Source organism: Carettochelys insculpta, chromosome 26, assembly GCF_033958435.1.
Source record: "Carettochelys insculpta isolate YL-2023 chromosome 26, ASM3395843v1, whole genome shotgun sequence".
Taxonomy (NCBI): Eukaryota; Metazoa; Chordata; order Testudines; family Carettochelyidae; genus Carettochelys; species Carettochelys insculpta.
Window position 1 is genome coordinate 13,860,254 of NC_134162.1, and position 24,079 is coordinate 13,884,332.

The 24,079-nt window shown below is 46.6% G+C and overlaps 1 protein-coding gene across 1 annotated transcript in view; it reads right to left on the reverse strand.

The window, feature by feature from the left end:
• The window catches only part of LAMB3 (laminin subunit beta 3), a 46,357-nt gene extending 22,671 nt beyond the window's left edge, over positions 1-23,686 (reverse strand). The window contains exons 1-10 of the mRNA XM_074977531.1: positions 23,638-23,686; positions 22,771-22,925; positions 8,108-8,222; positions 7,226-7,299; positions 6,380-6,571; positions 4,865-4,928; positions 4,145-4,338; positions 1,802-1,922; positions 885-1,073; positions 615-770 (exon numbers count right to left, since the gene is read on the reverse strand). Of these exons, the coding sequence (XP_074833632.1) occupies positions 615-770; positions 885-1,073; positions 1,802-1,922; positions 4,145-4,338; positions 4,865-4,928; positions 6,380-6,571; positions 7,226-7,299; positions 8,108-8,222; positions 22,771-22,925; positions 23,638-23,686 (1,309 nt within the window). The remainder of the gene's footprint in view (positions 1-614; positions 771-884; positions 1,074-1,801; positions 1,923-4,144; positions 4,339-4,864; positions 4,929-6,379; positions 6,572-7,225; positions 7,300-8,107; positions 8,223-22,770; positions 22,926-23,637) is intronic.
• Between the last annotated feature and the right edge of the window lie 393 nt (positions 23,687-24,079).

Genomic DNA, 24,079 nt, shown 5'->3' on the forward strand with positions numbered 1-24,079 from the left:
TGCAGGGACTGGGTTGTGAAAACCTTCGCTGGCTGGGGTCTTGTTCTGCAAGGCCCATGCTGAGGCTGGCTTGGGAGCAGATCCCATTCAAAGCTCTCTGAGAAGCCACGTTCAAGGGCTGGGTTTGACCAGGGACAAAAGTAACTCAACATTTCTTACAGGTACTCTCCTATGGCAACCAGGTCCCTGCCAGATCTTCACCTAGCTCCCTGCTGGCTTTTGCCACAGCTCAGCCAGCTCTGGGCAGAGCTGCACACCAGCGTGCACCTGTTTACTTTCATCTCTGGCTTGGACCCACCTTTTTCTTACGCTCCCAGAACCAGGCAGCCAGGACACACCAGGAAGAGGCCTCCACTCCAGCTTCAGGCACTGACAGAACGCTTGGGGTGAGCCTGATTTTACCCAGACATGTATATCCTTCACCCCCTTAAAAATCCACCTTCTCCCAAAGCCAGCGTGTGCAGCTGCTTTCACAGACCATTATTTTCAAGGCCAGAAAGGGCCCTTTGATCATATAGTTTGGTCTCCTGCACAACCCAGGAACACAGAGCCAGTAGCATGAGTTTGAGCAAAGCCTTGTGTGAAAAGCAGTGGTAGTTCCTGCGCTCGCTCACCGTGGCATCCCAGGGGGTTGGCATTGCTGAGCTGAGTGAATCCAGGTTTGCAGAGATGGCAACGATCCCCTTGCACATTCTCTTTGCAAATGCAGCGCCCGGTCAGAGGGTCACACATGGACCCAGGCACTGTGCCGTCAGGGTCACACTCACAAGCTGAAAAAACACACACAGTCCATAAACAACAGGAGACCATGGAGAAGTGGCTGGGAGGGGAAGGGGCAGGACTCCCAAGAAGACAGCCAGCCCCTCAAAGGGGATGCCACTTACGCAGGCAGGCTTCCGGGTGGCTGAGGTCTTGCCGCCGGTTGCGAAAGAAATAGGGCTTGCAGTGTTCGCAGTTCCTCCCCGCTGTGTTGTGCTGGCAGTCGTCACATATGCCCCCACTTACTCCACCACTGGCTTGGTACGCAGCTGGGTCAAAATGGCATGTCTCCGAGTGACCGTTGCAATTGCATCCTAGCATGCAAGGAACACCCCGTTTAAGGAAAACCTCCAGCAGCTGGAGTTCTTCCAGCTATGCACTAGATGGCAGTCTGTCCCTGTGCACCACATTCATCATTGTGCTTCACAGTACCCTCACGTTTGGAAAGGGCACTGTCAGGTTAGGTCTTAGAGGAAGGGTGTTGCTCCTGTAAGCTCGCTGGAGCAGAGGAAGGGCTGCCCAGAACCTTCGGGTCCTGATCCCAATGGGGTCATCTAGCCAATACAGCAACCTTAATATATCACAGTGTAAAATAAATAACAGGCGCAGAAACTTCTGGGACTGGTTTTGCAAAAGCCGTAACATATCAGGATAATTTGAGATCAAGGTCCATTGTTGTTCGAACCCCCAAGGTGTTCCTAAGATTTTTGCCTCTCTCTCTAATTATTACAATGCAACTGCCTTAAGGAGACTCAGGAAGTTCTCAATGCCCCAGTTAGTTCTCCCCACAAGAGCTGGGCATGCTTCCCCAAGCAGAGCACAGACAGCCTGGGAGAGGGCAAACCATTCACTCTGGGTCAGAACAGATGGGGAGAGCTGCCCAACGTCCGAGGTTGATGAGAAGTCATAAACAATAAAGGGAATTGAATTCAGTGACCAGGGTTACATTGTACAGACTTCAATGGGTCTGTTGGGTTTGGTGAGGGTAAGAGAGGGTCAGAGGAAAAAAAAGCCAGGCAGTTGGATGGATGGACAGACGTACTGTGGCATTCATTGGGACTGGTGTCATCTGCAGGTCTCCAGGGCTGGTCATTGTAGAAAGCTGCACACCGCTCACAGTTTGGGCCAGCAGTGTTGTGCTGACACACACAGTGTCCATGAACCTGTAACAGGGGCAAAACTTCACAGTTGATTTGCAGCCAGTCTGACAGCTCACAGTGCCATACTGATCTTGTCTGTTTTACGCACACACACACCCCGCCCCACCTTGCTGGCAGTAGCAACTTTTTCTGGCCCCACTGCTCAGTCCCCCCATTAGACCCACTGACGAAGACGACCAGGCCTCTTCTTTCTGTCAACCTGCAGGACCAGAGCAGTGGGGACAAACTGTAGAGATGTCCTGGTACTGTTAACATGAACTCGCCTCCACTACACCCCGTAACTAATGGCAGGGGACTAGTATCTACAAAAGCAGGTGGAAGCCTGTAATAGCAAATGATATTTAGTTCTGAAGTAGCATCAGCTAGGAGTTTCTGGGTCTGTCGGAGCCAGAGAAAGTGAAAGTTTCCAACAGCTCCATGGTGGAAGATGCAATTAGTCTCATTTCATGGCTCCAATGTGAAACATAGAATATTAGAACCAGAAGGAACCTCTAGAGGTCATCAAGTCCACTCATGGAAGGACCAAGAACCATCTAGACCATCCCTGACAGGTGTTTGTCTAGCTTGCACCTAAATATCCCCATCGATGGAGATGCCACAACTTCCTAAGGCTTTTAGCTACGTCTACATGTGAAGCCTACATCGAAGTAGCTTATTTCGATGTAGCGACATCGAAATAGGCTATTTCAATGAATAACGTCTACATGTCCTCCAGGGCTGGCAATGTCGACGTTCAACATTGAGGTTGCGCAGCACCACATCAAAATAGGCGCTGCGAGGGAACGTCTACACGCCAAAGTAGCACACATCGAAATAAGGGTGCCAGGCACAGCTGCAGACAGGGTCACAGGGCGGACTCAACAGCAAGCCGCTCCCTTAAAGGGCCCCTCCCAGACACAGTTGCACTAAACAACACAAGATCCACAGAGCCGACAACTGGTTGCAGACCCTGTGCATGCAGCATGGATCCCCAGCTGCAGCAGCAGCAGCCAGAAGCCCTGGGCTAAGGGCTGCTGCACACGGTGACCATAGAGCCCCGCAGGGGCTGGAGAGAGCGCGTCTCTCAACCCCTCAGCTGATGGCCGCCATGGCGGACCCCGCTATTTCGATGTTGCGGGACGCGGATCATATACACGTGTCCTACTTCGACGTTCAACTTCGAAGTAGGGCGCTATTCCCATCCCCTCATGGGGTTAGCGGCTTCAAAGTCTCACCGCCTAACATCGATGTTAACATCGGAATAGCGCCCAACACGTGTAGCCGTGACAGGCACTATTTCGAAGTTAGTGCTGCTACTTCGAAGTAGCGTGCACGTGTAGACACGGCTTTTTATTCCAGTGCTTAACTGCCCTGACAGTGAAGACATTTTTCCTAATGTTCAACCTAAACCTCCCTTGCTGCAATTTAAACCCGTTGCTTCCTGTCCTATCCTGGAGGCCTGCTCTACATTGCAGAGTTAGCTCAATGTATGACTGCTTATGTCAATCTAATCCCGAGTGTCTACACTAAAATATCACTCCTGCCAATGTAACTCACTCACTGCCCTGACTTAACTCCATTTCTGCAAAAGGCATAAATGCTAAGGTTGACATAATTAGGCTGAGGCACTCTCACTGTAGACCCTCTGTTGCTTCCATCAGCTCGCTGCCTTTCAGAAGCCATCCCATCATGCTCCATACTGACAGTAAAATTGGTGGAAGCATGCCTGGTGAGCCCATGCACTGCCAAAGCAAGGAGCATAGGTGGACAAGCAACAGCAATTTAATTAATGCAGGGCTGACATTCAATGTAACTTAGGTGGAATTAATTTTGTAGTGCAATTTTGCCACAAGAACAAGCACTAGCTCCTGAACATATCTGCCTTCCTCTTTGCACATTAAAACTCAGCATGCTTTTGCTTTGCAAAGTGGAGCCAGACAGGTGCAAGCAAAAGGGCTCAGTTCCCCTGGGATACTGTATCATTCTCCTGCTTCCTCCTAGTTTAGGCAAAATGGATCAACACTGTCCCTCAGTTGACACAGGGCCTGCATTAAGCCATGTGCAGTGGTCTTTCCCTGCCAAGAGCTGACCCTGCTCTGATGCACCCCTGCCCATCTCTCGTACTAGTGAGGAGAACAGGAGGTCAAGCCTGGGACAGGAGCCTGATGTAAAGACTAGAACTCGGGGATGTACTGAGAACTGACACAGTGAACCACACATCTCCTGACTTTCTCTTGCGCCCTCACCTGCATCATGACATTGGGGTCTCCAGATGGGGTGCTGCCAGGGGTACAGCGATCTGCATGTCCATGGCAGAAGCAGCTTCCCTGCACCTGCATTTCAGTCACAGCGTAGAAGGCGTTGGGTGAGCGGTAGCCCTGCTGTGGGAGGTGCAGGAGGTGAGTGAAGTTAACTCTCAGGTTGGTGAATCCCCCCAGGTCTGCATGGGAGAAGAGAAGAAATGAGGAGGAGGGAGTGATGAAGTCACAAGCCAGCCAGGCACGGAAATGCAGCATGCAGAAAGAACCAGTGGTACAACTGGTACTAGCCGGACCTCTTTGTTGCCAGCATTAAGAAAGAGGTCAAAGAACAGAGAAGACTAAGCTATTCTCCTCCTGGTAGGATAGAAGTCTCTCTCCATGGTGGGCCTGCAACATACCTATGGGATGTTGCATGGCGGAGTGAGGGGCCTGCTACTGTGTGGGCTATCCCTGCTCTGTGGGTTCATTGTTTAGAGGTGATTACCACTCGCAATACAAAAAGCACCTCAGAGGGACACATTATGCACAGCTTTGCAAAGGCTGACTCATCTCCAGGGTCCTGCATCCTCCACCCACCACCTCACTAGACTAAAGTGCCTACCATCTTCTCCTTGGCAAATCAGTAACTGGCAGAAGCATAAGCAACTCTGGGACCCCCCAGCCACCCCATGCCCTCGGCAGATATCAGTGAGGAAAGATGCATACTACTAATGCTTTGGCTGCGAGATGAGGAGAAGCCGGATGCCAAATCAAGGGGGTTGAATCTGACCTTGGGAGAAAAAACACAAAAGCAATAATTTAAGATGGTTAAAGGGAAAAAAAATAAGGGTCTTTCATTCATCTACTATCTAAATAATGAAATGTCTCCTCTGGAGCTGCCTCTACTGGAGAGTCCTAGTTCTGGAAGCTATGTTTACATTATGGAAAGAAAGTCAATTGCAGATATGCAATTCTGGCTATGGCAATTGCATAGAAGCATTGCCGTATCTGCAATCAACTTACCCAGCCTCACACGTCTTGTAAGGAGTACAGGGATTGATGCTGACCCAACAGGTTGATTTCATGCATCCCTTACAGATGCATGAAATCAAACCTGAGCAAGTCGATCTTCCAGACTAGTGTAGACATACCTATGTACCATCCTGAATGCAGATGAACCTTGCTGAGGAATGCGCAAGAATTCCACCAAAATGCCTAGCTGTCCACAAATCAGTGAGTGCCTTCATGCTTGCAGGAGCATGAGCCTTCCCACAGGACACTCTCTACTCTCACTACCCAGCATTTCCACCGGGCTGAGCATCAGTGGAAGGTTCACTTCTCTCTGCATCTGGCTGATGCCAGTGCCAGCCTGTGCTCGCTAGATGGACACACAATACTTCTGGAAAGGAGGAGGGCTACTGGAGAGTTGGGAAGGCAAACACAGGGAACCCAGGTGTTGGAAAGGCACCTGGCTGCATAATTCTGAGTTTGCTCCATATCTGCACAATAAGAAGGCAGAACAACTAGCTGGCTAGATTCCCAGAATATGTGGACAGGGCAAAAACATACCTGTCTCTTACTAATGTCTAAAGAAGATCTAGAGAGGGTAGATGAGCTCTTCCATCTGTTAAACATGGAGCTGCACTTTGTTCAGTGGCCTGCAGTAGGCATTGTGTCCCTTCCTAGCTTTTTCTGTCTCTTCCAGAGGCTCAGAAGGGAAGCTGTGTTAATCTGGAGCTTCACAAACAACAAGCAGTCCTGCAGCACCTTAAAAACTACCATTTTTATGTATTAGGTTATGAGCTTTCATTGGTAAGACCCACATCATCAGATTTCTTCTTAAGCCAACAGGGAAGAACAATTCCCTCCACTGCAGGAATTACTGGGTGAAATTCTACGGCTGGTGCGATTCAGGAGCTCTGATGAACTGACCACCGTGGCCCCTTCTGACATATGAATCTATGAAATGCAGGGTTGCCCAGCACCAGTCCACAGGCCATAGGCAACCAGCAGCTTCCGTAATCAGCCTATGCTGTATTCATGTCAAATGTGACGCCCAAAGAATCTATCCTTCCAACTATGCAATGCTCCCAAAGGCTTATTGCTTGGACCAAGAGAGAGCATTGCATGCTGGGAGCACTAGTCGTCATGGGAAGTCCCTCCATGTCCAGGATGAGAACAGCTTCAGTCTGCTTCTGGGTCCTGGCAGGCTGCTAGCATTTTGTATCCCATGGATCCTACCTTCCCCCCATGCAGAGGATGCCCCTGGTGGGTCTGCAGTTCCTGGCAGCGCACATCCTGCCAGCTCTGGGGGGAACCTTGGGGGACTTGTGGGAAGGCTGTTGAGCAGTCGGAAGCCAGGTACTGATAGACCGTCCAGGTCTTGCCGTAGTCGGTGGAGCGCTCGATCAGCATGCCAGCTGGCAGAGGGGCCTGGGGACGCGGGAAGAAGCCACAGACCACAGAATGCGTGGTGAGCTCATGCAGAACCAAGAGCCCCTTTGTAATTCCTCAGACCCCTTTCCCACATGAAGTACCCAACCCTCCATGAATTCCCCCCTCCCACAACAGAACTGACCCCCCTCACAGCCCTACTTCCTTCTACATAGACTCCCCACATTGTGCCAGCCTTCCCTTCTCTGCTACCACTAGCCAAAGCCTCCTCTGAAGCCTGCTCCCATTCAACCCCGGGCCCCATGGCCATGGCCTCCCTCCCGGCTGTTTGGCTGGCCCTATCAGGAACCAATATTGGGGCCCCCACTGAAAATCACTGCAGTTGGGTATAGTATCCCCTCTAGAAAGCAGTCCGTTCTTTATGGCCGAATCAAGGAACCAACCACACAAACACCGTGGGACAGGGGTGAGGTGTTTGTTCTCATACTCAGTTTTCAAATGAACTTTAAAAGCAGATGATAATCTGAGCTCTGGACAGAGCAGAATATATATTGGTGCCTCGTGCCCAGAGGGAGACATTTGTCTGCCTGTTCTTGGCTGTAGGTTTTACATTCTCTGCTTGCCAGAGAAGTCCCCCAGGGACCCCTTCCCAGGTTTACAATCCAGTCACCCAAGTGCAAGCTGCACACATACCAGGAAGTCCAGCAGGATGCTGCTGAGCTGGAACTTTCTATCAAGATCCAGCTGCAAAGAGACCTGGTCCACGTCTGAGGAAACACAATAGGGCAGTATTCAGAGTTGTAGACCTCAGGGAGGTTAGAAAAACAAAACCTTCACCCATCAGAGCCAAGTGGTTCATTTTCCTCTTTCCCTGAAGCTGCCAACACCAAAATCTGGTTTGTTGAACCCACAAACCGCTCCCAGTGATTTCCATCATTATTAGCCTATTATTCCCTATTATTAGGGAAATACACTGACACCCTCCAGGTACTTTCTAAATTGCTCTTGTTCCGTTTGGGTTCCTCATGCAGACCAGAGTTAAAGCACCACTTTGGGAATGTTCAGGTCCAGATCCAAATCCAGATCCACAATCAGAGCTGGACTTCATGGAGCCACATCCTCAGCGGGTGCAAATCAACAGACATCCAGGAATTTCAGTGGGATTATTTATACCAAAGGTGCATGCAAGGAGTTTTGCTGGTGGAGAATTGTCTGATGATTTCTTATTACAAGAGAAAACGCCATTTTCTCAAAACAAGAACTTTCAGTAGAAAAGTAAAGGCCCAGTGCGGGGAGCAGGAACTTGCAGCTGGTTTTCCAGCTTCAACCAGCTGTATAGAGAGCTACAGATGCAATCCTAGCAAACCATATGCCAGGGTTTCCACCCTGAAATCTTTTAGGACATCCATAACAGAAACTTGTAGTTCTGCTAATAAATTGCCTGTAATTTATAAAGCAAGCAACACTAGCGATATCACCCCGGATATGAGTGATCCCATCCATAAGCCGTCTGTGAGAGACAGCTGCAGTTTCTGCGATGGATCCCTGCACCCTGCAAGACAAGCGGGTACCTACCATTCTGGGACTGCCACCAGCGCATGTGTCCTTTGGAGGAAAGCAAGTTTTCCACCCGGTGACTGTTGTAAGTGTGAGGCACTCTGGAGTCGCAGCGGCAGCATTTCATCCTCCACTGAAAGGAAAAGGGGGGCAAACATCAGACACTGACTATGGGCTAGGCCCTGCAGGCTCTGTAGCAAGCAGCAACTAAATTCTGTTGTAAAGTCTCTGGATTTTGTAGCCCTCAGTGTTCCCTGGGAGCTGTGCGCTTGTGTAGCTGCTCAGGAGACATTTAAATGCCCTCCAGCTGATTAACAGAGCAACAACAGCTAGGTCTTTTTCTTTCTACTGGTGGTGCACATTCACTGACACCTCAGTACACAACAAAATTTATTCTACATGTGCACAGAAAAAATCTGCACAGGGATGGACAAGATTAGAGGAAATGCTGCCCTGGGCTATTCCTATAACCTTACTGGCAGGAGGAGGTGAGATAAATCCATACGTTCTATTGTATCAGGGATGAGGAACACATAAGTATCATCTCTTTTCTCCTGTTGCTGGCCACCACCAAACCAGGAAGGCAAAAGACGGGTTTTTCGACATTGCACCATGAGACTACTGCTTTGAGACTCAACAAAGCCACCCAAGACTGAACACTGGTGCATGAGATTAGGTAAATGGTCACTCCCGAGAAGGCGGCTTTCCACGCTCTTAATAAACAACTTCTGTTCATTAAGGTTATTTGGACATTTGGGCCAAAGTTTTCAAAAGCAGCTGCTTATTTGGCGGCAGGAGGGTGCACTGTTGGGAGCCCACCTTGGGCTTGATTTTTGGAGCAGCTGAGCAGCATGTTGATGCAATTCCCTCTATCAAGACTGGCCGTGGTCGGCCATCTCTAAAAGGTTTGGAGATTTGCCCTGGCGATGCCTGCAAGAATTCAACCTAGAAATGAGACTGTACATCCCATCACTTCAGCAGGGACTAAGGGATTCAATGTTTACTGTTATTCACTTGTATCACAGTTGTGCCTGGAGACCCCCAGTCAGGGATTAGGACCCCATTGTTCTGGCCACTATACAGACGCACATGTGCAGAATAATTTTATGTGCATGGAGGAAGGTGCAAATGTGCACCACCAGTAGAAACAAAATCTAGCTGTGGGTTCGCTGCTAATCATCTGGGTGACATTTGAATCTCTCCTGAGTGGCTGCGCAAGCACATAGCGTACAGGCAACACTGGTACTGAATTGTGTACAGAGCACCACTGGTTCCACTTGTGACTGGCATTGTTTTGAATCGGCTTCAACAGATGTGAAGCATGGAAGGGGCAGTGCAGTGTTTTAAGTTTGACATTTTAAAGCACAGGACACAGTACATTCAAGACTCAAGCTCATACCTCTGGGTTCTGGTGTGTGGCAAAAGTCAACACGTATCTCAGCTTGTCTATACAAAGGGGGCTTAGATAGTGTCACAATGTTAGTGATAAATATACATCGCTCAAGTGCTCAGGAAACTACTTTTTCCCCACCCCATAAAAATGTGGTTATTTTCAGTCACTGAAATCAATTTTTGTGAGTTTGACAAAATCCTGACTCTTCTAGTAATTTAAAAAAATTTGCAAAACTTTTGGTTGCAACAAAAGCTCAGGCTTTGTTTGTTTGCTTCTTTTTTTAACTACAAAACTCGTGACTGAAAAAATTCTACAAGCTAAATACACAAGTTCTCAGAGTCAGTAAACTTTTCCCACCTCACCCAGTGAGGCTGCTTATTTGGGTGAACAGAAAGGCCTTTATCTGAAATGCTACAGCTTAACCTCTTGTGCGCCTTCTCCCCCTCCGCCTGCAGCAGTGTGCAAACAGTTGAGTGGGTGAAAGGTTACTAGGCGGAAAGTCAAGCGGACCAAAGTTCATCCCTTAACTTGGGAGTGTAATTCAAGAAGCAAACTGATGAAGTGCCACAGCAGCCCAACAGTGGGGGGTATGCATAAAAGATCCATCAGAGACTGGTTTCTAGAGATGAAGATAAACAGGAAGTAAAGAGGTGCAGGGTAAGAGCAATCACGTAAAGCTAATGCTGCTGTTATTTCTGGAAAGCCTTTTGCGGTGGATGGAGCATGCTCAGGCTGGGATGCATATATATGGAAATCCATGCAGCACAGTTTGATGGAGGGGAGGAACAGAGTCAAGAAATAGGGTAACAAGGTTTGACAAGACAGCAGCAGAGCTGATGGGGAAAACTGGTTTGAATAGGAGAAAATGTTTGATAGAGAGAGTGTAATAATGTCAGAGGTAGATATTGCAGCTGAGACAGATGTTCCTGGGGTTGACAGAATGGGTCCCCAAGACTGCTGATGAGGAGCAGGCAAAATGAGACTCCTTCATTGGACAGCTCTCAGCACGTAGCTGGTCCATTCACACTGACTCATACATCCTAGACTTCCGAGTGACACAGACTGACTAACAACCCTGGAATCTCAGCATATCAGTCTTCACCAGGGTAGGTCAATGCTGTTATCTCCATTGTACTGATGGGGAACTAGGCCCAGAGAACCTAAGCCATGGGATCTATGGAAGAGCTAATTCCCAGCTAGGGTCTTAAATACTGGACCATCTTTCTTCTTCCTGACCTACCCCACAGAGGGAGTCTGATGTATCCCAAAGTCTGGAGTATAAACAAAGCCCTGAACTGAAAGGAAAGTCCTTCCCCCAAATATGCCATTCATTGCCTCGGTTTGTCAGGACGCACGTGAAACCTAGCATGAATTGAAAACAATAAATCAACCCTGGATAACTTAGCAATGGGTCCAGACCTGCTTGCAAGTTGCAGATTTAAACCTGACCCAGCTCTGCTGAAGACACTAAAATTCTAGGATTAATGGTGCTGCAGAGATGTAATGGATATTACAAAAGGTGGTCTTGTGACTATTCATTCCTGTTTTTAAATGGATTCAATTCAGCTGGGTTTGCATCCTTTGTAGTCACTTTCTGCCAACACCCTACTTCAACAGTTCACTTGCAGGAGTCGCTCCAGAAAGAGCCCGTTCTAAGCTAACAGTGTAAAACAACACAGAGACGTGCATCTGTGCAGAAGCAGTGAAAGCAGAGATGGCTGCCTGGGAAAGAAGCAGTAAAATGGTGCTCAGCCAGAGCCATCCTTGCCCCCTGCAATCCATGACTGGGAACTATACCAGAGACTGCCCTGTGCTCTGGCTAAACTAGGACCCCGTTGTTGCCTTCCTGTTCCAAGCCTTGGGTGGGAAACTGCACATTGGAACCAGCCAGAGACTCAAGCCACTCAGAGAAGCTGCAGAAGCAGCCAAAGCCAGGACCATCACACACCAGTTGACTGTTCTGATAGAACTCTCTCTGCCTGGTACTGATCCTCTGTTGGCTCTGACCCTCACCCTCCACGTGCCTCACAACCTTTTCTCTTTGACTCCCTCCACACTTGATCCTCTTCTCCCCTGCCCTGTACTCTTTATCAGCATTCCTTGTAAGCTGAGTGCTTGGGCGGCTGCCCAGGGGAGATTCATACCACCCAGCTGATTAGCAGAACACCTACAGCCACCCACGATGGGCCGTATATTGGTGGTGCACATACACACATGCCTGGGTGCACATAACAAAATTTATTCTGCTCATAGATGGAAAAAATCAGAGGAAAACCTGCTCCTTAACCTCCTTCCTTCTGACCTCCCCTTTCCTTCAGTTTTCTTTCTGTTTAGATTGCCCCCCCCCCACAACCAAAAGGCACAAAACAATGGGACATAACATTTGCCACCATCTCACTGTTTTCTCTACTTGTGTGTTATACCCCTTCCTCCCCGCAACATTGCTTTGGTCTGTGTGGGTTATGTGCTTTTTGGTGCAGTGACCACACTACTCTGAACAGGACAGTCTTGGGTGGTCCTCGGGCACCATCCTAAGAAACAGGATGAATAAAAAGAAAAGCAACTTTAAAATTTATCATCTTGAGTGTCCTTGCAGTGAGTTATGCTCACCCAGTCAGGGACCAGAAATAACTACCCGAGATCTCATGGAAGACTTCATATTTCAGATTCTGATTACACATAATGTGCTTCTCACAGAGACGCTACAGACCAAGATTTCTTGCAAAAGTTAGTGAAAAACGTCCAATAAAGATTAAATGTGAGAAAAATTCTAATGTGAGCAGAGAGAGCCTGAAGGGAAAGGAAGGCCAAGATCATCAGATAAAATATTCATTAGGAATGATGCACCTGTCTCCGTTAAGACCATGTCAGACAGGCTTTGGCACAAATTGCTCCTAGCCACTAAAAGTCAATACCCCGTTTTGTCACTCAAGCTTTAATGCGGCTGCACACAAAGCCACAGTAAAAACGACCGAGTCAGATTAAAACCAATGAAGCTCAGCTCAGGAATAATCCGCAATCAGTTTCCTAAGTAAGCCTCTTTTTCAATTTACTGGCAAAGACCCCCAACCCCAAACCTCCTTCCCCGGGCACTTCAGTGATGTGGCACTCCTTCAATCCCACCTGTTAGTTGTGCTCAACATAACTCTGTAACTGTGTGAAAGGTCTGCCTGCTGCAATCACAGAGGAGCTTGGCCACTGGCTGAGCTCCCTGTGCCCCAGGCCTCCCAGCCAGACTGAACAAGTCCGCACACAGTGACCGAAATAAGCATTACATGAGGCAGCAGACTGGAGTGTTGAAATCTCACTCACCCTTTTTTTTTTAAACTATTTTTTTTGGAAAGCTAAAATTAACGTTGGAAGTGAAACACATTTTTCTGGCTTTGCACAAATTGGGTAACATTTGCATTGCACAAGAAAAGCATTTTGCCAGTATCGATCTTGAGCTGAAAGTAGAAACTATGTGTCTCAAAGTTCCCCAGGACAGAGGGAATTACGGGATATCACAATAAAACTAGATTAAAATAGAGGCTTACCCAGAAAAACACTGCTTTTTCTATCTTCTTCTCTTTTACTGAACTGTTATGGCTTTCAATATACATTCATTTACAGTGCATTTTCCCAGGCTATGTAGTCAAGTGCAGTGTTTCTTAAACTTTTTCAGACCATGGAACACCAAACAATAATATTTTTATGCAGACCACTGATGAAAATTTTCTTCTAACAGAAAATTATTGTCAGACAAAAAAAAAAAAAAAAAAAACCAAACTAAAAACAAACAGCAACATATCCAGCAGAAAGAAAATGGCGTACAGGTTGAGCTGCTCTAATCCAGAACTCTTTCATCCATCAAACTCCATAATCCAGCATGCTTTTAGTTAGCTGGACAACCGCTTACCCTGTGTGTGGCCAAGTTTCCCGTGGTCCCATAACATTTTTTTTCCAGACACCAGCCCTGGCTCTCAGTGTTCTGTGCTGTTATTTAGCTGTAATTTACCCCTAAATGTCTTCTAAGGGCCCAGTGAGCAGTGGAAGTGTTGGTAATGTTTTAGACAATATTGACCTCCTGTCATCCAGCAAATTCTCTCATCCAGCACCAGTCAGGTCCTGAGGATGCTGGATGAGAGGTTCAAACTGTTATTTCATTAGGTATCAAAACAATGAAGAGGTAACACTGTATCTGGTTTTAATAACAGAAAATGTAGACCAGCAGTGTATGGTATCAAATAAGTGTCAGACACTCACAGCACACCTGAGAGTTGTTTATGGAGCATGAGCATTCCGCAGAATAGTTTAATAAACACTGCTCTAGTGGACTGGGAACTAGACTAGAAAGAAAGATTTTGTTTCAAGCTCTGCTAGTCACGCTGTATTGTGTTGGACAAGTCACTTGACCTTCCAAATTTTCTGCAAGTGGGAGTACAATATACAAACGTGGGCACAAGTTGTGCTCACAAAAGGAGACCAAGGGAAAATTTGCCCCGATCTTAGATGAGAGATTAGCCACTTGTAGAAAGATTGCATGAATTTAAGTGAGGACCTAGACCTGGGTGTGCATATCAGAGTGTGTGTGTACCTGGCTGGTTTACACATCATGAGTGAGCATAGGCATGGCTTTGTGTGAGTGTCCAAACCAGTCACACATTCCTACAAAGGCCCAGTGAAGCTGTTGCAATCCTTGCCTGCCTTCACTCTGTTCTCATTCTCCAGTGACCTTGTAAACCAGCTGAAGCTTATCCTTGTGCTGCGGGGTAAGGGTGGGAAGAGGTTATCATACCACTTAAGAGACTTCTAAGCTGACAGACTGCCCAGAAGTATTTTAAATAGCTCTAGCTGCCAATTCAATACTAGCTTAGAGCACCTAAAATAGAACTTCCTCATGCATAAAACAATGTAAATTAGAATGACCGATCTCAAAGCAAAAATGGAGAACTGCCTCTCCCTGGCCAAAGTAAGAAGACACGAGTCCTCCTGACTTTCTGGTCACATTTTTGACTCAGCTTCTAGAGGCACTAAGATCAGTTTGGCTGCCAAAATCCAGCTTCCCCTTGCATGTTGAGAGCTATTATGGGGACAGCTATTGCTGGTCTGACCTTTATCTTTGGAGAATATAAAAGATGTCAGGAATTTAAAAAAAAAATATAGGCTTCTCAGGAACAATAGCAGTGGCCAGAATAAGCCATCTCAGAACAAGAGCTTCCAATAAAGCTGGGTTACTCATTATTGCACTGTATTTTCATTTCCCATTAAGAGCAAATATATAGCTAAATTATGGCAGGTTGGCACAGATAGTTTCATTACACCCATAAAACATCCCATCAAACCAGAGGCTCCCTCTAAACTTTTCAACAGAGAGAGCACTGAAGAAATATTGACCACTAGGCTGCCCTTGCTCCAGGTCCAAGGATTCGAGTAGGTGGATTTTGTATGTGATCCCACCCAGGCTCCTAATTTGTACTTTGATTGTGAACTCTGAATATGAAACTCAACCCAAACCATTATCTTTCATATCATTTCCTGTCAGAATCAGAGGTCAGTCAATGAGGATGGAGCCAGCTTTGGCAAAACCATGAGTCGTTCAGATCCCACTTTGATTTTATCTAGCCCCCAAAATCTGGAAAAGGATTGGGATGGGGGGAGAAATGTATGAAAGGTTTCAGTTTTCTTTCACCAGGAGGGTGGTGAAGCACTGGAATTGTTACCTAGAGAGGTGGTGAAATCTCCATCCCTAGAGGTTTTTAAGTCCCAGTTTGACATAGTCATGGCTGGGATGATTTAGTTGGGGTTGATCCTGCTTTAGGCAGGGGGCTGAACTTGGTGACTTCCTGAGCTCCGTTCCAGCCTGAAGATTCTGTGAAACACCAAGGCACCCGGTGATTCCATTACAGCCATAATTCTACCCAGGCATGTTACAAATTAGGCATATATTTGCCGAGGTTTTGCCAAGCTGTTCAGCAAACCTGTCCCACACAGTGGGGTCTGTAATTACAGCCAAAACCAAGCAACACTCGTTCTCTCTATTTTCAGAATTTCCCTAGTAATCTGAAAAAAAGAGAAAACTGTTTTCTTATTGCAAATGGAGCTGTTGAGCTGATTTGTCTTCTGACGCTAGTATACGCCAAAAAATCACTGCTGTCTGGTAAGCTGAATGGAGCCCATTAGGTGGCATGTCATTGGTTCTATGTTGGAAAGGTGGGACAGGTAATATCACCAATTTCTGTTGGTGAGAGAAACATGTTTTCAAGGTTACATGGACCTCTTCTTTGTTGGCAATGAAAGCAGAGGCCAAGGACTGAATAGACCACAGACACAATCTCCTCTCCCATTTCCAGTCTCTCTCTAGCAGTGTCACAGCTAAAGCACACTTTCTAGTACAGTGCAGGAAATCTGTATTATTGCTTCCTGTACTCCACATACTCTGTGGATGAGCTGATTATACTGTTAAGACAATAATTCCTGTATAAGGAGCCACTTCAGTTAAGGACGTGGCCTTGCTTGTTGCCATAGTGTTGTCTGAGGTACTACATTGTGCCTTGCCCCTGAAAAATATTCCAATAAGGCCACAGCTCCCGCCGCTGTGACGAGCATGTTACACTGCTCTGAGCCAAATTAATTTGGGGTCTGATTCAATATCATAGTGAAAGCTTGACAGTTTAGCAGATGTTCCTCAAGGACAAGAGCCCACTCATTTCAGGGAAAGGGTTACATATTCCCCCAGAGAGCTTAACCATGCCTATATATTTTAGCATGATTTCCTGCCTGCTTTCTCCTAGTTAACACACAGCTCCATAGTGGGGGCTTGTCATAACAATTTGTAATCAAGAAATTACCAGACAGCAATGATTTTGGCCTGTACTCATGCCAAACACCTTGGACAAGCATCCCTGGGACATTTGGGGACAGCACGAAGCCTGTTCACAGCGAGAACAGACATATAAGGCAAATATTTCTAACCACTACAACCAGACCTGATACTCTTTTCATGACGAACGCCACTTCACCTTATGAATGATTCCTTCCACTCGTTTCAAGGGTGAAAGTGTGTGGTGGCAGAGGGGATGGAGGATTAAATCAACAAAAATCAGGTTAGGACCCACATAAGGTTTCCCTTCAGACAGGTATCAAAACTGAGGACATAATTTACGTATAAAAGAGAAGCTCATTTAAAACAGGCAGAAAACTATAAGTGTTCATGACTCCCTAATAACCTGTGGAATTCTCCGCCACTAGGTGCTAATAAGGCAAGTTTCAATAAATAAATAATTTTTCAGAAGAATGACATGAACTCCTATGGTTACACTAACTATGATAAACATAAGATGCTCACATAGGTGGTTACATAGAGTAGCTAAAACAATTGAAAAGGTACGTGCAAAACACTGAGGTAGCTGGATATACTCACCTGGTATCTCATAAGTATAGTAAGTGCCTGGGTCTAGTCAGGGGAGCAAATATATGGGTACCCGTTTTGCTGACTTAGAGTTAGTTCAGTTGTCATGTCCCCTCAGCAAGACATGATTTAAAATTGGCTAGTGTAACAAATGGAAGGAACCAAACAGTGCTGTTTGTCCATGCACACAAACGTATGTTGTCGGGGCGTTAAGCTGATGTGGGGCGCTCTGCTGTAATATGTTCATGAAGAGTGGAGCTCTGGTGCCTAGCAGCATGTGTAATGGTCAGTGTTTCTGCAGCTCTCCACAGCTCAGGTTAGCATAAACGCAGAGTCGGGAAAACCCAGGGGGATGGGCTTTCCCACAGTGCAACCCCTGCAGCTTGAGATGGCCCCTTTGTAGAACTGAAGCAAACAGCGTGAAGCAGTGGAAGAGTAAGAGAACTATTAGCCACTACAATTCCCATAACGATGTTTTCTGGCAAACGATCACATGGTGCTGGGCTTTTACCTTCAAAGGAGGACCGAAATTAGAACACAGTTTTGGATACAGAGACCTTCCATACCCCAGGCATTACACAGCAATGTAACTTCTTCAGTGAAAAGCTGAGTTCTATTCCTGCTTTGGCAACTCATGGGATCAGGAAACAGCCAATCAGTCTTTCTCCGTGAGGTTGTAATTTACCAACAATTACAGTACCATCAGAGGGCTGCGTGGTGGCCTCTGTGCAGTAAGTTGCTGGTGTCAGACAGAGGAGAATACTGTCCATGCTCCATTCAGTCCCTGGCCTGTGGAGGGCAGGGGTTTCTGTGACACAGGAACAGTAATGAGTGCCTCACTCAGTTCAGATTTGCTGCATATTGAGCAACCATCTGACAGTAAAACAAGTGAGCCAGCATTGGGAGCAATGGCATATTCCCTTTTACTGGTAGTCTTCTATTTGGCAGGAGTGTTCCTTGTAATTTTTCCCCTTCTATGTGTGGGATAAATTTTATGTGCACTTCAGCATGTGCAGATGTGCACCACCAATTGAGATACATGCTGCTGGCTGTGGGCACTCAGCTCATCAGCTAGTCAGCGTCTGCATCTTTCCTGGGTGACTGCCCAAGCGTTCAGCTTACAGAGAGAACTGGTTGGCAGTAGCCAAAATGCTTCAGAGCTTAAAACACGATGGGTTCTCTGAATAAACCAAAGACTGATGGATAAGATGCAGCAGCACCTTACCAGATTGCCAGTGAGTAGCTCTCATTTGTCATTCAATGATTCTCCCCTGTACTATGGTCCTCTCGCACTGCATTTTGGGGATTAGGTGTATCTCATCACAGATATCACTTCACGCTTCTTCACCTGCCATGCCCATGTTAACACAGTCCTGTTATCAAGCCATATCTCGGTATGATAAAGATGTCTTCTCACTCTTTGGGGCTGTTACTCAGTGATTGCCCAGTGAGATAATGAAGGAACTGCCCTTGACCTTATGCAAACAAGGTTTGAATATTCAAGGTCTTTCATACAATAAATCCCTTGAGAAAGTTCAGGTGGCAAGGTCATCCGAAACCCTGTAACCCTCGCAGCCTAACTGTCCCACCATGGAAAGCTAAGACCACCACCCCCACCGCCCCCAGCAGCAACTCTCAAATGCAGAAGTGTAATTCGTTACTATCAGACTTTGTGGCATTTCATTCAAAAGACTTTTGCAATGAAGCACAAGGACCTTGGGGTGCTGCCATAACCAACTAACACAGAGCAAGGAGCCTCTGGCTGCCACCAAATACCAAAAGCAAATATATGTAAAGGGTAATTTGGGGGTGCAGAGCCTTCAAGTTTTGGGCTGAATATGATATGCAGGTTCTGTGACCAGACAGGAAGCCAAGAGCTGGACACAGGCCTCCAGCTGAGGCCGAATCAGCACAGTGTAGCGCATCTCATGTTCTCCTCACAACATTCGTGTTAGTGCCTCCCAGAATAATATTTAACTCATGTTAGTTATCATCTCTGAGCTAACCTGAGTCAAGACACACCCTCTCCCGCATGAAATACTGTGCTGGGTATTTAGATAACTTAACAATAAATGCGCCAATCCAAAGCCCATGGAAATCAATAGAATTCTTCTTCTCATCGACAACAGTTGCAGCTGCATCCCGCCCTGGTCTCCTTTCACAAGCACCTTCCCATAATAGTGATTTGTTTTAATACATTCTCTCCCCCTTTTCCTTCCTCCTCTCCCAAATTCTAAGTGTTTTTCCAGCAAGCTTTTTGTTTTGTCAGATTTCCCTCCTCACTCACTTCTCTAACTTCTATTGACCCTTCTTTGCTATAAATGGCATCACTGAATCCCCTCTGGGCTTTGCTCAATGCCTGAGTTTCAGGCCCGGACTCGCAGCCAGTGGGTATGAAGGGCAAATGTTAGAGAGAGTCATGGTCAGAATGCTGGAAGCAGACAGTGGACCAGGGGGCTGGGATGATGCCAGCATCAGAAGATCAACCAGGATTGCAAAAGAGCACACTTTGGGACAATTCAAACTGGCACCAAAATCAGACAGTACACACAGGCCAGAAGGCAGGCCACTGGGGTTGGGTGGCAGGGGAGACAGAATCTGAGTGACCCCACATTGGATGACCTCTGCTAAGGTTGCAAAATGGGCTCTAAAACTGAAGCTCTTTGGCACAGAAGAAGCTTCTAAGGAGCATGACCGGGAATAAAGATGAGACTGAACAGAACAAGCTGTTGTACTGAGGGGACTGCACTGCATCTTAGATTAGGGTGCTGTGAACGTATGGGCATTTCAACACAGAAAAGATTGGGGAATGTGAAGTGCATGATCCTTCTAACAGAAGTTGGAGAACTCATGATGCTCATTGGTCACTGCAAGTGAGAGAGGAGGTGACAAGGAACCTGTCCTTTCAGTAACAGAAACGACCAAGCATATGCAGATGCCAGGGGAAACAAAGAATCACAGACACAAAACAGAGAGGGCAAACGTTCCTGTAAACTGTGCCTACATCTCAGTTATCCCAAACCAAGGGTTTGATTCTGCATGGCACGAGGCACGCCCTGGCCATCTCTACATATCAAAGGGAACTAAGGCACTCATGGCTTCATGGAATAAGGCTCTCGGGATGATTCCGTTTGCACTGCATTTTCAGAAGCAAAGAACCTGCTGCATTTGGATTTTTTTGTTGTACAATGTCCTTGATTCTGCTCTCGATTAAATCAGCTGGGATGAAAGAACCTTGACTGAAATAATAGATTCATAGATTTTAAGGCCAATAGGGTCATCTAGTCTGGCCTGTCCAACACAGTCCAGAGATCCTCACCCAATAATTCCTGCATCAAGGCCACAACTTCTGTTTGAATTACAGCGGCAGTGGACAACCTGTGGCCCACAGACTGCATGTGGCCCACTAGGCTCCACCTGTGACCCATGGACCCCCAGTTGCCCTGCCTCCCCCATGTGCCTCTCACACACCAGGGCACCAAAACCCCACACTACCTAAGCCTCCCTAGAATCAGCTGATTCATGGCATTCCAGCTCTGGGAGGGAGAGGAGGAGTAGAGACAGACCGTGACTCAGGCTGTGCTCTGAAAGGGTTGGGAGGCGGGGGAAGGAGCAGGTAAGAGTGAGGCTCCAGTGTATGAGAGGCATATGAGAGAGGGGGCACCCACGGTGTCTGTGGGGCTACAGGTGGAACCCCAGAGGGCCACAGGCTGCTGCTGCCCATGGCGGTGAAGGAGATCCACTCATGCGTGTCACCCATTATTCCTGGTTGTGCATCCCTGAATTACAGCATATCTTTCAGAAAGACTTATAACTGCAAGCAATGGAAAACGTATCATGTCCCTAGGTAAGTCAATGTTGCTCTTATGGATGGAGTATGCAATTAAGCCCATTCTATCTCCTATATGCTGAACACAAACTTTTGGAAGATCCTTATTCCCAAGGAGAAATGACAGGCATCTCTTTAGCTGTGAGAACATACTATTTATTTAAGGGGAAATCTCAAAGGCACAAGGGCAGTAGGTGTCACTGAAAGTATGAGAGTTGAACACCTGCCTCTGATTTGTGCTTTTGAACATCTTCTCTCTCCTTTATTAAAATCTCATGCAAATAAAGTTTCCAATCTTTGCAAAACCTTGAGTTCCCAACTGTCTCAGCCATCCCTGCTTGCTTTAAGTCAGGGGTCTTGGTTACATGAGGCACTGCACTATGAACAGATGCTGCTGCTTCTGCATTATCATCACCATCAGAGACACAGTCCAGACAGAAATGCCCATAAACGACTGCTGCCCCACTCCTCCCCAAATAAAACAATCCCTTTACAAGTGCAGCTTGATGACTTAGTGGGGGTTGATCCTGCTTGAAGCAGTGGGCTGGACTACATGACATCATGAGGTCCCTTCCAGCGCTGTGATTCTGTGATTCAGTTTGTTGGGATTCTATGCTGAGCTATCTGGCCTCAGAGCCAGAGTGAGTCTTGGCCACTCATCAGCATCCATCAAATGGACATTGGGGTTAGTTAGATGAATATCCACCAGAAGTTCATTGGGCCTTTCCAGGTCTGCAAGATCTCACATAAGCTTTTGGCTACTTCCTGTTCCCTCTGGGGCCCCAAATGCCATGAGAAAAGCACTGGCGTAGGTGATTGTGTGAGAGTTCACCCAAATTTGGTGGAAGCGACCTGCAGTCAGCAATGGCACAAGTGAGAACATTTACAATGCATACTGGCACAATGCTTGCTTATGGGAAATGGAGGAGGAGGGGGGGGGGCATTAACCCTGTCTAGATCAAAACCAGGAAAGAAAATTTATATTGTCCAGGTGACAGACAATAGGGCTTTTTAAGTAAAGAAGTCTGGTTCATTCACACCAGCAAAGCCATTCTGTGTGAAAGTATCTGGAAACCCACATAAAACATCAGCCAGGCAAAGGGATCTGTAGCTTTAGATACTGCACCAGATACAAGTGTTCAGGTCTGAGATTAGGCGGCATTACAAGAGGACTGTGAATCCAGGTTCTATTATGTCCGAACGATGGCAAGTAGTTGAATGAAAGGTCCTGTTTCCAATTTCCACACAATGCTGCACAATGCCCCTACTTTGGGCACAGTTCTAGCCATAAAAAGGTGTTTATGCTGGTGTAATTAATTCCTACGAAGGAAGGGGAGGAAGATATAATATACCATACACCCTGTCACCAGCCTAGCTGCAGTTACTCCATGGGATGTACAGAACACATCCATACAAACAACACACTCCAAACTGAAAGTTATACCAGTACACAAGAGGTGTGGAAACCAGACTTAAGTAGTTGTAAGGTCATTCACCTCTGGCTTACACTGGGGAAACCGCACATTCTGTGCTGTTAGCTAGCATTAGCAGCCTTAGGTTATGGTTTGCTTTGGGTTTACTATCCCAGGGTTTGTCTAGATGGTTGGGGACCACTTGACTCATCTCTCTGTGCCATTTTTAATATGCCCATAAAATAAAATACCATCTAGTTCAAGATTATATTAATTATATTATATTATATTATATTATATGATGGCTCTTAGTGCCAGCTGCAGTGTGCCCTTTCCCAGCACCTTGCAGCATCTCAGAATTTTCCAATGACGAATCCCTGGAGACAGGCTTAGAACATTGGTCTTGGACTGGGAAGAGCTCAATTCTCAGCTTTGCCACTGTGTGATATAGGGCAAGTCACAGCCTCACTGTGCTGCAGAACAGGGACATATTAGCACTGTGCTGCCTGAGGGGATAAAAACGGTGAACATTCTGATATGCTATGGAACCAGTATAGGAACCTGACCTAGAGAGAACCCAGCAGGACTCCGAGGGAGGGAACAGGAGCATTGTTAGTTTCCCCAGTGATATCTGTGATATATTTGAGTTGAACATACTTGCTCATATGGTGTGCAGTAGGTCTCAGGTGTCACAAGGCCACAAGTCGATGAGGCTTTCAAGTGATGGATTCTTCCCACTAGCAGGTCCCCAACAGGTGGGTAGCAGGCACTGTAGGAACAGGAGGCCTGTGCACCCAGAAGCAGCGACAATGCTAAAACAACAAAAGGCCAAGCCTTCAATAACGTGATAGGCAATGCCACAAAATCACTGTTGCTAGCAGCAGTAACTGGCCTCATTAGCTGGCATCTTCCGATGGAAGGGAGAGGAATGAAAGGATGAGCCCCAGCTGAGTGTTAGGGCAAGACAAAAACACTCTGCACACGTACAGAAAAGCAAACGCCTTTTCTTCCTGAGTTGCACATAAGCTAAATGGGTTTTAAAGAATAGGCCCTTAGTAACAATCTCTTCTCTGCCAAAATGTTTCCAAAAACCTCGACATCACCATTGCCTATCATGTTTCACTGTTTTCTTGTGCTCTATGTCTAACTCTTTGGGACAACAGGACTGCATTTTTGTTTTACTTACACAGCATCCCACGCCATCAGGTTCTTGGAACAAGCCACTAGATGCTATGGCAATGCAATTAATAACTACAAATATATTTGGAACCTAATAGCAGGTCTTGAAAGACTAAAATCAATTAGTTCTCATAGCAAACTTCAGGGATCATCCTCTGTACTATTTATCACTGCTTGGCTGAACAAGGGTTTTGCAGGAACTAAGGGCAATGTGGCTCATCCTCCACCCAAATATCCTGACCACTCTCAACAAAATTCAGCACAACTACTTCCAAACAATTGCAAATAGTAAGTGAGGCCTCCTCAAGGCCCTTTTAGAGGGGAAGGTAGGATGGTAAAACTTACCCAGGAGAATGAAACACGTCCACGCAATGGGCCGGTGGGGAGATTCCATGCCTTTGAGGACTGTCCTGAGACAGAATTGGCAGCACAAATGAAACAGTATAGAAAAAAAGGCAGCCTAAAGCACAATTCACCCTCCTTTAATCTCCCTCCTTTCCCATTTTACAACCAGATAAGTTCCTTGACTTCAGAAGAGTTTGACAAGTGCAAGTGAAAGCAAATCAGTCCTAATTGACCAGAACGTATATTTAAATTACATGGGGTGCATTTACTCTAGGAACCAACTTTGAAATTAAATTCGAAGTTAGGCACTACATCGAAGTAGCCAGCAGAGAGTCTATACACATTTTTTTTCCCTTACTCGGAAAGGAACTTCTAAATAGAGCCCCCAATTTCGAAATCCTTACTCCATTCTTGGGAATGGAGTGGTACCCTACTTTGAAGT